Source organism: Rhipicephalus sanguineus, chromosome 1 (genome assembly GCF_013339695.2).
Source record: "Rhipicephalus sanguineus isolate Rsan-2018 chromosome 1, BIME_Rsan_1.4, whole genome shotgun sequence".
NCBI classification, from domain to species: Eukaryota; Metazoa; Arthropoda; class Arachnida; order Ixodida; family Ixodidae; genus Rhipicephalus; species Rhipicephalus sanguineus.
Genome location: NC_051176.1, coordinates 38,774,127 through 38,791,328, shown reverse-complemented (window position 1 = coordinate 38,791,328; position 17,202 = coordinate 38,774,127). Strand labels below are relative to the sequence as shown.

The 17,202-nt window shown below is 49.0% G+C and overlaps 1 protein-coding gene across 1 annotated transcript; it reads right to left on the bottom strand.

Annotated features, from left to right (window-relative positions):
- Positions 1 to 501: 501 nt before the first annotated feature.
- Positions 502 to 3,231, bottom strand: LOC125757433 (uncharacterized). The gene is made up of 2 exons (XM_049413041.1): positions 2,552 to 3,231; positions 502 to 562 (listed from the first exon to the last, which is right to left on the bottom strand). Exons 1-2 carry the CDS (start codon positions 3,229 to 3,231, stop codon positions 502 to 504), a joined length of 741 nt encoding a protein of 246 aa, XP_049268998.1.
- Positions 3,232 to 17,202: the final 13,971 nt, after the last annotated feature.

The window sequence follows — 17,202 nt, the reverse complement described above, 5'->3', positions numbered from 1 at the left end:
ACCGCACACACTGTTTCCGGCTCGACCTGGGGTTCAATAGACAAAGGTGCACGTGAAAGTGCGTCAGCAACTGTGTTAGTGCTACCCTTCTTGTACTCGATGACATAGTCGTAGCGCTGCAAGGTAAGCGCCCATCGGGACAATCGTCCCGAGGGATTAGGCAATCGTTTCAGCCAAGAGAGCGCTTGGTGATCAGTCTGAATGACAAACTGAGCACCGTCCAAATTCATGTCAAACTTCTTTAATGCGAAAATGATAGCCAGGCACCAGGGGCGTAGCCAAGGGGGGGGGGTTGGGGGGTTCAAACCTTCCCCGAAATTTTTCAGTTTTGCTTGCGTATATATACACGCACACATACAAACGCACGCACGAACATACACAAAGTATGGTTGAACCCCCCCCGAAAAAAAATTCTGGCTACGCCCCTGCCAGGCACTCTTTCTGTTACCGAGTAGTTGCGTTCCGCACCGGTCAGAGTGTGGCTTGCAAAAGCAACAGGCCTCAAAGCACCTGCGCATTCCTGTAGAAGTACTGCGCCAAGTCCGTAATCGCTGGCGTCTGTCTGTAACACAAAAGGTTTGTTAAGATCTGGCAGCTGAAGGGAGGCGTTACTGGTGATTGCTTTCAGAAGCGTGTCGAAAGCTGCTTGTTGCTCACCGCTCCAGAGCCATTTCGCGCCTTTCTTCAGCAACTGAGTTAGTGGTCGGGAGATGTCTGCGCACTGCGAAATGAAGTCACGATAAAAAGCAATCATTCCGAGAAACCTTTGCAAGCTCTTAGTATTCTGGGGTGGGGGGTAATCCGCAATTGCCTTCAGTTTATCTGGGTTCGGTTTTAGTACGCCGTTGTCGACAACAAACCCAAGAAGGTTGATTTTGTTAGTAGCTAGCTGCAGTTTTCCGGGATGAACAGTTAGACCGGCTGCTGACATGCGCTGTAGCACCGTATGCAAGTGTTCAAGATGGTCTTCAAACGTGCGCGAAAACACCGTCACATCATCAAGATACCAAAGTGCATAATTAAACTTTGCATCACCCAAGACCATATCCATCATGCGCTGATAGGAACTCGGACTATTGGAAAGACCAAAGGGCATGCGCACAAACTCAAACAAGCCTCTATGACATGCGAATGCCGTTCTCGGGATATCGTCAGGGTGAACTTCGATTTGCAGATACCCACGAGAACAGTCGATAGTGGTGAAGAACTTTGCGTTTTCCAGCGCGTAAGTTATGCTCGGTATTGCTGGCAAAGGGTAGGAATCTAACCGTGACTGCGTTGAGCCTGCGGTAGTCCACACAAAGACGTGCCGTACCATCTTTCTTTGGGGCCAATACCAGAGGGAAGGCCCACGGACTGTCCGAGGGTCGTACGGCTCCTGTGTCGATCATTTCGTCCAGGGCTTTATCGAGAACGGCTCGCTTGTGCCGGCTCAGCGGTCTCCGGTTGCAACGCCATGGTCGGGCGTCGCCGGTATTGATGCGATGCACTAGGACGTCGGTCTTCCCAGGACGTTCCGTAAACATTCCCGAGAACGGTGTAAGCACGGCCTCTAGCTGCTTCCGTTGGTGGTTCGTTCCCGTGAAGTCGCTGAGGGACTGCATGACTGCTGACGGCAGGGTGGTGTGCATGGCTGCCACGCCTTCCGCGTGTCTTGATACAGGCACGAAGTCTTTCTTCTCCGCAAAGGGTGTTGTCTCGGACTGTCCGTGAAGGCGGTAGCCTCTTGCAGGAAAGTCGAGTGTGAGCCCCTCGTCTGCAAGAAAATCTCGAGCGAGAAGCATTGACACTGATAGACCAGGCAAACAAACAAATCGCTGGCGCTTCGTTTTTCCATTAAAGCTTATTCGTAAACGAACACAACCTTCAGCGTTTGATACGTGGCTTGATGCCATTCGCAACTGAGCATTTGAGTTACGAAACTTCATCTTTTTAGCTTTGCACTTCTCAAGCAACACGTCACCGATTAACGAGATTCCTGAACCGGTATCAAGAAGAGCAGGTACGGTAATGTCCAGCGCTTTAACTTTCATCGTTGGTTCTGGAGACTGCGCCTGCGTTAAGCGGCAAACAGAGGGAACGATGACTGACTCACCAGCTTGATGTTCGTCCATTACACGCTCCGGACAGCTTTGCACGCTCCTGGCATTTACGGCCGTGGGCTGCGACACACCGCCAGTGGTTAGTGTCGCCAGAAGAACCTGCATTCGCGCTACGGCGCGCAAAGCATTGCCGCCTCACATGACCAGTTTGACCGCACTGGTAGCATACGACATGCGTATGTTTGCGTTGGCCAGTTAACCTATCACTGAAATCACGCCTTTCGGCGGAGTGGCTCCCGGAGTACCCATAACAGGAGCGCCTGTCGCAGTCGGCTCGCGCAGGACTTGTGAACCCAGCGTATCGGGACTGGGGGTCCGACCGACTATGCTCTTGTATGGCTCGAGCAAGGAGCGAGCGCTCTGTACTATGACGCTGCTCCGCGGACACTTGCTCCCAGGGACAGCTTACCCCTGATACGGTATTCAAAGGGGCCCCGCGCCGCCCTTGCTCATGTGCGAAGGGGTCCAGGGCGCGGGAGGAGATAGCCGTGAATGTGCCTGGGCTCGTGAGGTCGCATGAGGGACTGGCTACGGGGGCGCGCCAAGCCAGTGACGGCTCAAGAGCAGATTGCGGCGCTGGCGGTGGCACGTAAGTGCTGTCAGTTAACAGGGCGTCTTGTACACCGCTTGCCTCCCGTGCGAGGTGCTCAAGGGTTTCGAATGTGCGCCCATAAAGAAATGGCCTGAATCTGAGATGACTCTGTCGAATGACCCGAGCTACTTGGTCCCTTTCCGAGGCAGTCGGTGCTGCTCGGCGATGCAGTTCCTGCATCGTCCGGACGTACTCGAGCAAACTTTCGTCCGGATGCTGGGTTCTTAGTTCGAGCTCACGCTGGACTCGCAGCTCGTACCCAGGGGGCAGAAATTCCTCTCGGAAGCGTTGTTCAATTTCTGCCCAAGTGGTGAAAGGCGTTTGTAGCCTCCACCACCGTCCTGCGGCATCCCGTAAGGCCAACGGCAGGATTCGAGCCATCACGTGCGCTTCCGAGGCACCGGTCGCTCTGACATACCTGTCCATTTCCTCTAGGAAGTCAGCCACTGATTTCGGGTCGTCGTAACCCGTGTACGTCGGTAGCGCGGCCGGAGGTAGGAGCTGTGGTTCGCCGGCCCGAGTGCCCATGCGGTCCATGACCGTGTTGCACAACTCAGCGACACGCTGAAATGTGTTCAGCTGCTGTGCAGCTGGTCAGCATGCTCGTGCGAAGAATCCTGCTCGCCGCCGGTAGGCAAGATCGTCCCGGACCGGAGATCCATTCCGTCTGCCTGCGCGATGAAGAGAAAAAAAAAAAGAAAACGCGTGCCACAAAAGAACACCCACGAGAATGCGCTATACCGAGACTCAACGGACAAGACGAGGGACTGGACCTACGTCCACCGTGCTGTGCCTACGGGCGGGAGCAAAAACCACGTTGGGCGCCAACTGTGGGTACTGGGCTTGCTGCGTCCCGTCCGCAGTCAAAGCAAGGAAGACGGAGGCTTCAACTCGCAACAAACAACAACAACAATTTATTTAACTCTACGCTGCATACGGCGTGGTCGGTCCAGGCACACGAGACGACGAGGCGACGAGCACGATCGGCGGCAGCAGCAATCGGCCCATCCGTCCTTCCTGGCGTCCCAGGCACGTCTCCCCTGGGCGGCGCGCAGGCTTCCCCTTTTAAGCCGCGCAGCTGGGCCACGCGCACCGCCTCTGCGCAGCACGTGGCGCTATCTCGCGATAGCCGGTGGGCGTGGTTCCCACACATCCTTATACAACGGCGCTGCCAATATTGGAAGTTGGCTGGCAATGGTATTGCGTTGTTGCCGACCTTACAGGATGGCTGTGCCAATACTTTGTGTTGGCTGGGAACGATGGGCCTCTGTTGCTCTCCATGTACGATGGCGGTACCAATATTGTATTTGGGCTGGCTACGATGCACCATTGTTGGCATCCCCATAGGCTGTCTTTGCCAACATTGGTTTTGTAGTGGCTGGAATAGGCCTTCATTGGGCCATTGTTTGCCAACGCATAAACAATATTGGCCCGATGTGCTGTGCTGCCTGGGTGGGTCTCGTTGCCACTCTTAATCTCGCTTTTACGCCGACCCACATAACATTATCTTTGTTATCTTCTGGTTCAGCTTTAATCCTACTTTGATGCTTCTTTCACTTAGATCTGCTGTATTTTTTCGTGATTCGTCATTGTCACTGCTGAAAAGTGCGATGTCGTCCGCAAAACAGAAGTAGCTAAGTTATTCTCCGTTAATCCTTATTCCTAATTTTTCCCTCGTTCTAGTTCTATAAATATTTATTGTGAATGTGCCGTGAATAACATTGAATACATTGTAACTATTCGCCTGCCCCCTTCCTCGATCAGAATTTTCCTGCCTTTCTTGAGGAATATGGTGGCTGTGGGATTGTTTTAGATGTTGGCTGTGGAACCTACAGATGTTTTATGGCATAATTATTCCGGAACTGCTACCGCGTGTTCCTATGTGTGAATAAATTTGTGTGTATCATCTTGCAATTGTGTTGTTCCTTCATTACCCAGACGCATGCGTAGTTAGTACTGTACGTTTTCCATCTTTTTAGTTGTGTTAGAGACAATACTGGCTTCCCTTCTCGGCCTTGCACGGTTCCACAGAATTATGGGTCTCAACGGCAGTCTAAGACCCTAGCGTAGCTGTCGTTGTATTACGAAGTATTTTCCGAATACGGTGCCAATGGTAGTCGATGATGCCGTTGGGCCGCGAATAGGCTATTTACCACTGCTGACTTACAGTACAGTAACTACAGTAAAACCGAAATACCGTGGTCGGCACGCAGCCGTTTTGCTTTATAACACGTGTATCAGCCTTTCTAAACAAGTTACTGTACGCATCGAGAAACTACTGCCGGTGTCCCCATATAGACTAGATACGTGCAGACCACGACGGTACAGTATTACCGTACTTACCACACGGTAAGCCACCACTGCTAAAACACCATAATAACGGATGCAAACGGTCACACCGGCGGCTTTAGGACGTCGCCGGTGCCGACACGACGCCAGCATCGCCTAGCTTACAGAGCCCCAGTAACTGTTTGCCATCATCGTATGTAAACTTAAACTGCGCTTAGGACGAGACATCAGAGTAGAAGCAGACAGGACGAACGCAGACATGACGAATGCGTTCGTCCTCTCTTATTCTACGATTACTAGCGCAGTTTAAGTTTTCATGATATGCCTTACCAACTAGTGCCCCAACACACGCTCCTCGTTGCCATGATCGGGTGAATAACGGCAGGCCTGCCTCGTACCGACGCTGGCTAGCCCACATCCGCCCAATGCCGGCTAGCCGACATCTCGCCGACGTGGGGGAAGTAGAGCGAGCGTGATTTGCCGATATGGGGCTAATATTGCTGCCGACATTTGCCGACGTTGGGCAGAGATGGGTGGAATGCCGGCGTGCTGCCTGGGATGTGTTTTTTTAACGCGATAGTGATAATGAGCTCGTTTCGCAGAAATTCCGGTGTCGGTGTCGTTGGTTATGAGAGAAAAATCAGCGTTGTTCGTGAGCGAAAATTCGAGATTGATGCAAATAAAGAAATAATAAGGGATCTTCGGTTCGAGTGGGACCGAGGACTCGAGCATGTGACACCTCGCTCCGTCGCGCGATGTGTTTAGTCGCTCAGCCACCATGCATACATCATCTAGCATACTAACGGCGAGCGATTTATATACACCATTTACCATTGGCGGTACGAACATCTCGGAGGTGCTTCAGTGTGGCAGAGGCTTGACTGTCATCCGCGAGATGGCGCAAAGGGCCTGTTAAAAATAGAAGAAAATGACTGCCGCCTCTGGGGCATAGGTATCATCACCATAGGGATTAGGGTGTTCCATTAAAGGGAAGAAGGCGGGTCAGCCACGGCGTCGGTCTCATTTCTTTTCAGGGCCCTCGGGCGCGCTTTCAACGGCATCGCCCGACGTGTTTCGTCGCGCCGCATGCACGGATTAGGAGCCGGAGGGCGTCTGGACTTTGGCCTTCCTTGCGGCACGGTTTAGGTCTCCACCAAGAAGAGAAGCGAGACTAGCGATTGGGAAGGTGATACGAAAACGGTGCGATTACGCTATCGCGTTCTACTCTTGAAAGCAAAGCTCAAGCGTCCTCCAAGTTTGTTTTCTTACTTTTTTACTCTTGATTTTTTTACAGTAGCGCTTATGTCCAGTTTGAAACAAAATAATAAGAGCAGTGCGGGTTGATGATTATCTCGGTGTCAATGCTTTAAACAACGTTAGTAAAGACGGTGAGTAGCTGCAATAATAATTTTAGCTTGCAGGTCTGAGGTGAGGCTCTACATTTGCAGGTGTCGCCACAAGCGTTGTCGATCACGTACACGCATCCGATAAGCTGGTCAATGTTCGTGACGTACGTTGTTTACAAATAGCTCCCGCGTGATGACTACATCGCTAGGTGCTTTACTTTCCGTTTGCGCGCATGCACGAGGTTCGAAACTCAATTAAAATACGTTTTAGGCTGCATTTGTGGCTGATATTTTACAGATGGCACCTACGTGCTTCCAGAAGTGCGAAGTAAAAGTCAAACAGTGTTTGAATCTGTTTGTCAGGACTCCTTTAGGCGCAAGGACACTGAGCCGTGAGCGATAAAGCCATACTAAAGCCATACCGCGACGGGCATGCTCTACGAAGAGTGTCTGCTTATCAAGCAAAATATAATAGGGGAGAATCGGGAGGTTTGGGACAGTTGGAGGAGTGAGGCAGTTCGTCTATCTCTCCTGCTGTTATTTCAATAACGTTAGCCAACTAGTCATTAGATGGTGCTAGCATACCGATTGCCTGGCTCTAATGGCGGGCGTCTTCGGCGTACGGAGCTTTGTTTAACAAAAACCGCCTTTTTCACGAGTCAAAAGTAAGTTTCCACTATCTCAATGGTAGCTCTCTGAAATTTCAACCACATTGCAGACGCTAATGCGAATTTCCCGCCGAAAACACGCATAAGCGTCGCACTTCTTCAAAGAGAAAATTTACGCCTGACGACTGAACTTGAGCCCTAAAACGTTGTTTACTCTGGGCAACATAGCTTGGGAGGAATGGGGCAGTCGAGTTGAGGGAGGAACTGGACTCTGTCCCATTCATAGGCTGGTACAGTGACTGGCAAATAAACTTCATGGGTAGGCCACATTGGTCCAGAAAACAGTTAATTTAGTTTATTTCACATTTTAAGCCAATAAATTGTCGGTGGAAGATAGATAGCAGACATGCTGGCTTCACGGTAAGAGAGGCAAGCTAAACAGGAATTATAATATACAATCTTTCTTTATTTAAAGCTCTTTTATTACGCATTTGCCAGCGCTCCGGGAAAAACGCGTGTATTGTAGGCTACAGCAGGGGGTTGTTTATTGCTTAAATGAGGTCAAATGGGTCTAGTAAATGAGAAGAAACAAGTGGAAGCGCTCTTTGTGTGTAAACGTTTACATTTGCAAGTTATCGCTTCATTTGAATTTTAAAGACCTCAAGCGTCTACAAGAAATGCAACTAGCCCAGTTTTTCCGTTCTGCCAAAGTTTTACTTTCCTCCTGACATATATATTTGTACTTTTCCAATGACGGGCATTGTGACGAAGCTGCCAGTGTCAAACTATGGGGGGTGGGGGGAGCAAAATTTATGCAATCCTTATTCAACTTTGATGTTCAACAATCGGCTCTAATGGTCGCTGAACACGTTTGGACCATTGTGTAACATTCGCCCCACTCCTACAGAGGCGGGTGGAATGGGACAGGTTTTTGCTATCATAAACTATTTTTTACAGGTGCACCAGAAGTGGTAGAAACCAGTGCGTCTCTGAAGTTTTGCAGTTTGTTTAAACTTGTATTATAATCCATCTAACATCGTTCTACGTTCAAGTTAAACGAAACTAAAATATAATAGTGAACTGTACCAATCCTCCCGACTCTCCCACACTGCTGTAATGAAGGTGTGACAGCGGCGGCGCATAAGGTTTACCTCTTCCCTTTATTGACGGTTTGCGCTTCTTCCCCACGCAATGCGAATACAGCATCGGTACAGCTGCGCCATTGAGCTTTTTCGGTCTTTTGCCAATGGGCTCAAAGTGGTCTATATCGAAGCGTGCGCGCATTTAACACATGTGTACGCATGTGCACCGTAAATGCGGGCCTAACTAGTTTCATAATTACCTCACAAGGGCGTCACTTGTCGTCTTCTTTTCGTTTATCTCGCTGCCTGCTTCATTCCCAAACGCAGCGCCGTGCTCGATTCTTGTGCCCTTCAGGCGGTACACGACGAACCTTTTCTTTTTGTGCGAGTTCGAGCAGCCTACGGCGCTGCAAGCTGCGATTGCGATGTCCGTGGAGGTCCGCGAACGTCTACACTGCCGACACGTACACGAATCGCAGTAAAGATGGGGCTGATCGGTCGCAGTGACGGCACAACTGGTGACAGCCACTTCACGTGCACAGCATCACGAGGAACGCCGGCTAAGATGTTATAGAAGGGGGTAAGGGGGTCAGCGAGAGCCCGGGGGTGTGGCATGTCACGTCGGCACCGCGAGATGGCGCTACCAGAACGTGGGCTGTGCGGAACGCGAAATGCAGAGCATTCGCAACGCCAAGAGAGCCGCGTGCACTTGGTGTTTCGCCGAAAAAGGAAAGCGCGCAACTCCGTAGCATGCTTTCTGAAAACACCCTCTGAATTAAGAAAGGCGGACGGTCTTCAAGCTTGGCTGAAAATAAAACCGACCGAACGAGTGCCGACAAGAGACAGAGAGAGAAAGGTAGAGGATAGACAGGAAGGTTAACCAGGAATATACTCCGGTTGGCTACTCCGTACTGGGAAAGTGGGTACGAAAGAATGAAATAAAAGGCCGCATCAAGATATCAGGCTGATTCATAAACTAAATGCTCGGGAAAACCGTAGAAGAGGTAGAAATGTGAATGGGTAAATTGCTTAAATCATTTGCCATTAACAAACCCCATGCACACCAGTACTCAATCGCAATCACACGTCTGCCAAGCAATTGCGGCACATGTGCTAACACATGCGGAATAGAGTCCCGATAGTGTGAGGTTTTATTTCATTAAGTGCGGCTGTATTTGCAAAAATGTATATCCACTGAAAGCTAAGGAGTTAATTCTTTCTACGGCGATGCCACTATTACGCGGTCGTAGTGGTTATGAGAGATAGCGAAAACAACAGAGGCAATTAAGAAAAGAAAACTCGTGGTTGCCACAAACAATCTTTATTAACGCGACAGCGTTAAAAAGCTGGTTTCGCAAAAATTCCGGTGTCAGTGGCGGCGTCGTTGGTTGAGAGCGAGAAATCGGCGTTGTCCGTGAGAAAAAATTGAGATAAATGCCAATAAATAAATAACAAAAACCTCCGGTTCGAGTGAGAATCAAGCCCAGGCACGCAGGTGTTCTACCACGGAGCAACGCCAGTGCTTGAAACTCCTTCTTAAAAAAAAAACAACGCTTTAAGAATGTCATGTAGTGTAGCATGTAATAGTGCGTGGCAGAAGCGTGGAATCGCACCAGGTGTCGAAACATGGAAATTGCGCAAAGAGTGGGTGGTTTAAAGCTGCCCACCCTTTAAAAAAATTAAGTGGGCAGGGGCGCGTGGCACTTTACGGACACGTAGTGGGTACTTGGCCAATTTGAAAGAGGAACAGTTATGGCGCAGTGGGCCCTTGGGAACCATAAGCGTGCGCAGGGTTCGCCATTAGGCGGGGGGGGGGCGAAGTCTCACTGCAGCCCCCCCCTTCCCCCGACACGTTCGAGTTCGGAAGACAACAAGCTATAGCAGGTGAAAAAAATGAAAATTAAGCAGTGACATGCTTTCCGACGGTAATGCAAAGACTTTCCGGCGGTAAAAATGGGGAGTAAACATATCTTGGAATGCATCATCAGTGGTCCTCAGCAGCCATTATCGTGAAAAACCTGCATGGCCATAACCTTGTACTTAATTTTTTGGGAACTGTTAAAGCACACTAGAAACACCGACACAAAGAAGGCACATAAAAATGGACTACCAGCGTACCCAGATTGCCACTTTGGTGAATTTGCACTTTAAAAAAAAATGACAGAACATGTTCGACTAACGAAAGGGATGGGGCAGACTTGGCGCCCAACTCAGATGCTTAGGAGGGGCGGCCTCTCCCCCTGCCCCCGTCGTGCGCACGCCTATTTTTGCAACAGAACTTTCAGTAGGCATTCTAGGATAGTTTTTAACGGCCACTGTTACGCACAAACGTTCCTTTCCTTGCGGCACGGTGGAAGGCGGTGCTCACGGGGACTGATCGCTCTAGTAATAATAATGACTGTTGGGGTTTTACATCCCAAAACCACGATATGATTACAAGGGACGCCGTAGTGGAGGGCTCCGGAAAGCTCGACGATCTCGTATTCTTTAACATGCACCTAAATCAAAGTGCACAAGGCTCAAGCATTTCGCCTTCTTCGAAATACGGCTGCCGCGGCCGGCATTCGATCTTGCAACTTTCGGCTCCGGGCGAACACCAGACTTGATAATGACGTGGCCCAAAAACAAGATTTCTACGTATGCGAAGGCGCACTTTTCTGGCTTCAAGGCGAGTCCGGAGGTCTTGATTGCTTGAAGCACAGCTTGAAGGTGCCGGAGGTGTTCGTCGAAGTTTGAGGCAAGCACGACGACGTCTTCCAAGTAAACGAGGCAAGTCTTCCACTTCAAACTGGCCAGTAGCAAGGAAGTAGCAATAAGAAGATTGATGCAAGTATCTGGTAGACTCCAGAACGACTCGGTGCTAACAGAAAGATACAACAATGCTATGCAAGAATACTTCACACCTGGAGTAGCAGAACGAGCGACGTCGGAAGAATCCGAACACGTGAAATACTAAATGCCACATTGAGGAGTTATTGGAGAAGACCGACTAACAGCGAAAGTGAGCACAGTGTTTGACCCTTCGTCGTCATCAGCACCAGGAATTTCGTGGTACTGAGAGAACTTGAATCCAGATTTCCTTGTACTGATAATGAACTTTCGAAAACACTCAATTGCAATGACAGCAGACTTGGAAAATGCATTCGTGCGGATCAGGATTCACGAGGAAGGTCGGGACGCCCATAGGCGTGCGCAGGGGGGGGGCCAAGGGGGCGAGAAGGGGGGGCGCAAAGTCAGCCCTATACATTGTAGGGGGGGCGAGAAGAGGGGCGCAAAGGCAGCCGCATACATTGACATAATAGGGAGGGGGGCGCTGCGACGAACCTTCGCCCCCCCTGAAGGGGAACCCTGCGCACGCTTATGGGGACGCCCTTCGTTTTCTTTGTGGTGGAAGAACGAACAGCGCGACTTAACGAAAGAAAACATCGTCGCCTGGAGGATGACCAGAGTGACATTTGGTACGACGCCAAGCAGTTTTTAAATGCGAAGCATTTCTTAGCGAACTTCTGCGACTTTGAGCGTATCTATCTATCTATCTATCTATCTATCTATCTATCTATCTATCTATCTATCTATCTATCTATCTATCTATCTATCTATCTATCTATCTATCTATCTATCTATCTATCTATCTATCTATCTATCTATCTATCTATCTATCTATCTAGCCGCCTACGACTTTGTGCTCTCCTGGCCGTTTCGTTAATCGGATGTATACCAAAATTGGTGTGTCATAATATGGCCTGATTACAAACATAAATGACAGGTCATATCATGAAAATCACGACACGCATGTCATGAATAGCATGATTTACATTCCACGACCTTAGGCTCTTGTGGCCGTTCCGTTAATTTCATATACACCAAAATTGGTACGACTTGACAAGAATTCATGACGAACATAATGACTGGTCCTAACATGCAAATCATGACGCGCATGTCATTTGCAGCATGATTTACATGACATGGTCTCTGGGCGCTCGCGGCCGTTTAAATGAAGGAATATATACGAAAACTGGTATGACGGGACATTTCTGTATGAAAAACATAACTGACTCGTGATAACATGAAAATCATGACATGCATGTCATGTATGACATGATTTACATGCCACGCTCATGGCGCACTCGCGGTCGTTTCGCTAGATTGATATATACCAAAATTGGTATTGTGCTATGTGACTGTATGAAGAACATGAATAACAGGTCGTAGCATGAAAACCATGACATCCATGACATGTATGTCATGATTTACATGCCACGCTCATGGTGCATTTGCGGCCGTTTCGCTTGCATGATATACACCAAAATTGGTGTTGCGCGACACGACCATATGACGAACGTAAGTGAGAGGTGGTAACATGAAAATCATGACGTGCGAGTCATGTACAACCTCATTTACATGCCACGCTCATGGTGCGCTAGCGGCCGTTTCAGTAGATTGATATACACCAAAATTGGTATTGCGCTAAGTGACTGTATGAAGAACATGAATAACAGTTGGTAAGATGAAAACCATGACGTGCATGTCATGTATGTCATGATTTACATGCCACACTCATGATGCATTCGCGGCCGCTTCGCTAGCTTGATGTACACCAAAATTGGTATTGCGCGACGCGACTGCATGACGAACGTGAATGAGAGGTGGTAACATGGAAGCATGACATGCAGGTCATGTACGACATGATTTGCAAGCCACACTCATGATACATTCGCGACCGTTTTCCTAGCTTGATATATACCAAAATTGGTATTGCGCGACGCGACTGTATGACGAACATGAATAACAGGTGGTAACATGAAAACCGTGACATGATGTCATGTATGTCATGATTTACATGCTGCGCTCATGGTGCATTCGCGGCCGTTTCGCTATCTTGATATACACCAAAATTGGTATTGCGCGAAGCGACTGTATGACGAACGTAAATGAAAGGTCTTAAAATGCGAATCCTGTTATGCATGTCATGTACGGTATGATTTACATGCCACTGTCATGGTGTGCTTCTGGCCGTTTTGTTAACTGGATATATACCGAAATTGGTATGGCACGACTCGAGTGCGTGATGAACATAAGCGACAGGTCATGCATTGTATATACCAGAAGAAGGGCAAGGTTCTACCTGCGCAAGTATAAGAAGAAGAGAGCGAGCTCGCCGTCTACTTTTAAATGCGCCTGTCGCGCTCCTAACGCCATCTCGCTGGTAATGAAGAAACGCTTATAACCGCAGCCGTCTCTGAGTCCGTCCAGCGGTAAAGGATGTGTATATAACGGTCGCCGTTACCTACGTGGAGGATCTGCGTTTCGTGGCGTAGTGGCTAGCGCCTCTCGCTGCGGAGGAAGAGGTCCCTGGTTCGATTCCGCGCTTCGGATGCATTTTTCTGAATTATTTTTCTTTGCGGCTTTTATATATATATATATATATATATATATATATATATATATATATATACATATATATATATATATATATATATATATATATACATATATATATATATATATATATACATACATACTTATACATATACGGTGCATGACGGCGACGGGGACGGACATTTTCCAGCCGAGACTGTCCATATAATTGCTATCGCAATAATATGCGTTTCATTGGCATGGTGTATACTAGATTGTGCATGCATGCGTGCATGGCAAACATGCGATATATGGTGGACTAGATGCCATGGCATGAATGATTTCATTTGGCTCAAAGACAAACAAGGCGATGTATGCAGCTCTTTGCTGGCTGCTTCGCATTACATCGATTCCCACAGTGCGTGGGATCTGCCGAATTTTTCGCTCTACAATACAACAGCACCTAAACCAAGAGAAAAACGTTCCAGAAACAGTGGATAAACTTTGAAGTTAAATTTACGTTGATGATGCCATGATCAGAGCAACGCACGAAAATCAAGTAAAATCTTTATACATGGATGCAAACGCAACTTTTTGCCCAGCTGGAATGAGCTTTAGGAAATGGGCATCAAAAAGCGAAGAGATGACGCAACATTTTGCTGAGAATCAAGATGCCGTTCCCATACAATCAAGTGAAGCTAGCATTCTAGGAATGACATGGGATGGGGTAGACGATAGTTTGTGCTATCTTGGTAAAAACACGGACGACGACAGCATTGAATGAAAGGCTAACAAAGCGATGAGTGCTTCAAGCAAGTGCAACGATAGTTAACCGACTGGGTTTTTAACGCCTTTCACGGTAAAACCAAAAATTGCTATGCAACGGCTATGAAGAATACGAATTTCTTGAGAATTTCTCGAAATAAATCAATTGATAGTATGTACCAAGGCAGTACGTCGACAACAAGAAACAGCATTTAAACACAGAATTGCACATTTTCTCCGATGCTAGCCCTGCGGCGTATGACAATGCAGTCTACATAGTGCTGTCTTACGAGAGCGGAGACAAAGAGACAGCGCTGATCCTCGCAAAATAAAGTGTCACCAATGAAGACAGTCAGTCTCACAAGAGTACAACTTCGAGGAGCAAGAATGCCTGTGAGAATGTGAATGTGATGATGTGTATTGTGGCCGCGACGAAGCGAAGAGGAAACGGCAGTTCTGCTCTTCGCTATGTGCCTACGACTAGAGGAATATGAAAAAGAAGAGCGAGCGCAGCGTGCGGCTCGAGCAGGTGGAGCGTGACACGATCGAACGGCAGCTTGCTGATCGGCGGTTCGGGTCGCCGCGTTCTTTAACCAGGGGTCCTGCAGGCATGCGGACCTGGTTAGCCTGATGTCCCGCTGTGAGCTGCTTCCCTCGACCGGGTGTCCAGCAGCTATGCGGACCTGAGTGGTGTACCGGACATGAGGACCTGTGGCCTGGGTGTTTGTGGCCTGGCACAAGAGGGGCGACCCCCTGCTGTCCAGGTGACACGAGGTTCCCGCAGTTCGCGCCTGCGCCCGGCGACTGGGCTGTACTGCAGTGGCCTGGCGTCCTGCCGTCCTGCACTTCTACCACTACCCCGTCACAGCCTGGCCATCTTGAGGCGCGGGACTACCGAATCCCTCGTGGAGCGTCCACGACGAAAAACCTCACCGCAACGACTACGTACGGCGAGTAGGACAGATCATGTGTGTCTAGGCGCATAGGACTTCTACATCGCAGCGTGATTATCAGTGTGGTCTTGTTTGTGGAACGTTTAACTTATCATGTCTTGTAATATAGTCTGTATTGTGTGCAAAAACACCTGACTGCCATGTCAATTCATAGGGATCCTCGGCCCACATTCATTCTCTTATCACGAAATTGGCGAGCCTGTCAGGATCCGCCAGTAACATCTTCAACACGGAAGTCCCCGTTCAGGTGTGTGCACACAACACAAGACGAAAGAGAAGTTAGCGGCTGTTGCAGCGCAGTTAGGCTTGTCTGGAGCGGAACTTCGCGCGTGGATTGAATTAGAACAGAATAGGCAGAGGGATGAAAGAGCAGCTGAGAGAGAAGAAGCAAATGAAGCAGCGGAGAGATAGTGGTTAGCGGACGAGAGGCAGCTACAAATCCTGCAACTTACGCTCAGGCTTCAGGAAGGTGCGCAGAGTGAGCTATCTGCGGCGACAGCACTCGCACCGTCGGCAAACCCTTCATGCCTGAACCCGCAAAATTTACTGCCGCTGTTCGACGAGCGTCGCGATGACCTGCATGCGTATTTGCAGAGGTTTGAACGCGTGGCTACTGGACAACATTGGCCAAGAGATAAATGGGGTATGGCTGTAAGCATGTGCTTAACTGGCGAGGAACTCACTGTCGTCTGTCGTATGGCTGCTGAGGAGGCACTAGACTACGACAAAGTGAAAAAAAGCTCTACTTCAGCGCATGAGATTTACGGCACAAGGATACAAAGACAAATTTCAGAAAGCCCGGCCGGAAGATGGTGAAACAGGAAAACAGCTAGCAGCAAGGATCGCAAGCTACTTGGACGACTAGATTGAGATGCCTGACGTGCCCAAAACATTTGAGGGTCTCCGAGATCACGTCATTAGTGAGCAGTTTCTGCGTTGCTGTAACCAGAAGCTGGCTGTATTTCTAAGAGAAAGGGAATGCAAAACCCTTAGTTCCCTTGCGGACACCACAGACCGTTTTCTCGAGGCCCAGGGCATCAACAACATTGGTAGAGTTGAAGACGATGCAAAGGATACAAAGAAACCCGGTGCTGTATCACAGAGCAAACAGCCGATTTGCGTGCTATGTCACCGAAAGGGACACAGCGTACCTGATTGTCGTACCGCGCCGAAAGAGTCTGTGAATTGCAAGTCATGTGGACGGCTTGGCCACAAAGCCATTGACTGTCAGGATGTATTGTGCTATGGTAGATTTATAGAAAACGCAGGATTCCTTCACCATATTCAAGCCCACTGATGAAATAGGCGCCGCCGTCGAATGCCCCAAGAAATGCGAGAAGCCACCTACGTTCTTGGTCGACAACATGCCAGTGGTCGAAGGACGGGTGCTTGGACAATTCGCGCATGTATTAAGAGACAAAGGGAGCAACACGACCATCGTCCGAAGCGAGTTAGTACCGGACCGATGCCTTACCGGCAAGACCGCGAGAGTTATGCTTTTGGATGAGAATGGCAAGAAATTGCCTGAAGCAAACATCCGAATACTCACGCCCTACTTTGTTGGGGACGTAAATGCTTTATGCATAATAAACCCCTTGTACGACCTTGTGCTCGCCAATATTCCAGGAGTAAAAGGACCACAGGAGCCAGATCTTGCTTGGGGGTACTCTGACGACCTGTTCCACGAAACAACTGGCTCGAGCAAATCGCTGGCTTGTAGGGAAAAATGAACCTTGGTTTCTGCGGTCTCCCGGACACAAGGGAAGGCGAATGCTATGATGAAAGTCCCGCTAGTTGGTTCCTTAGAAGTGACCCGATCACAGCTAGCTGAGAAACAGAAGATCAAAGTCTGAAGATCTGCTTCAATAAGATTGGGAAGGAGTTTCACTCTAATAAAGACACTACGTACCGCTTTTCTGAAGAGGCAGGTCTACTGTATCGCCACTACCGTCTTTCTACGGGAAGGACCTTCAAGCAAGTAGTCCTGCCAAGCACGCTTCGACAACATATCTTAAAAGTTGCGCACGAAGGGATCATGGCTGGTCACCAGGTCGTCAGACGTACTACCGACCGTATCCTTGGGGATTTTTATGGGCCAGGGATGCAT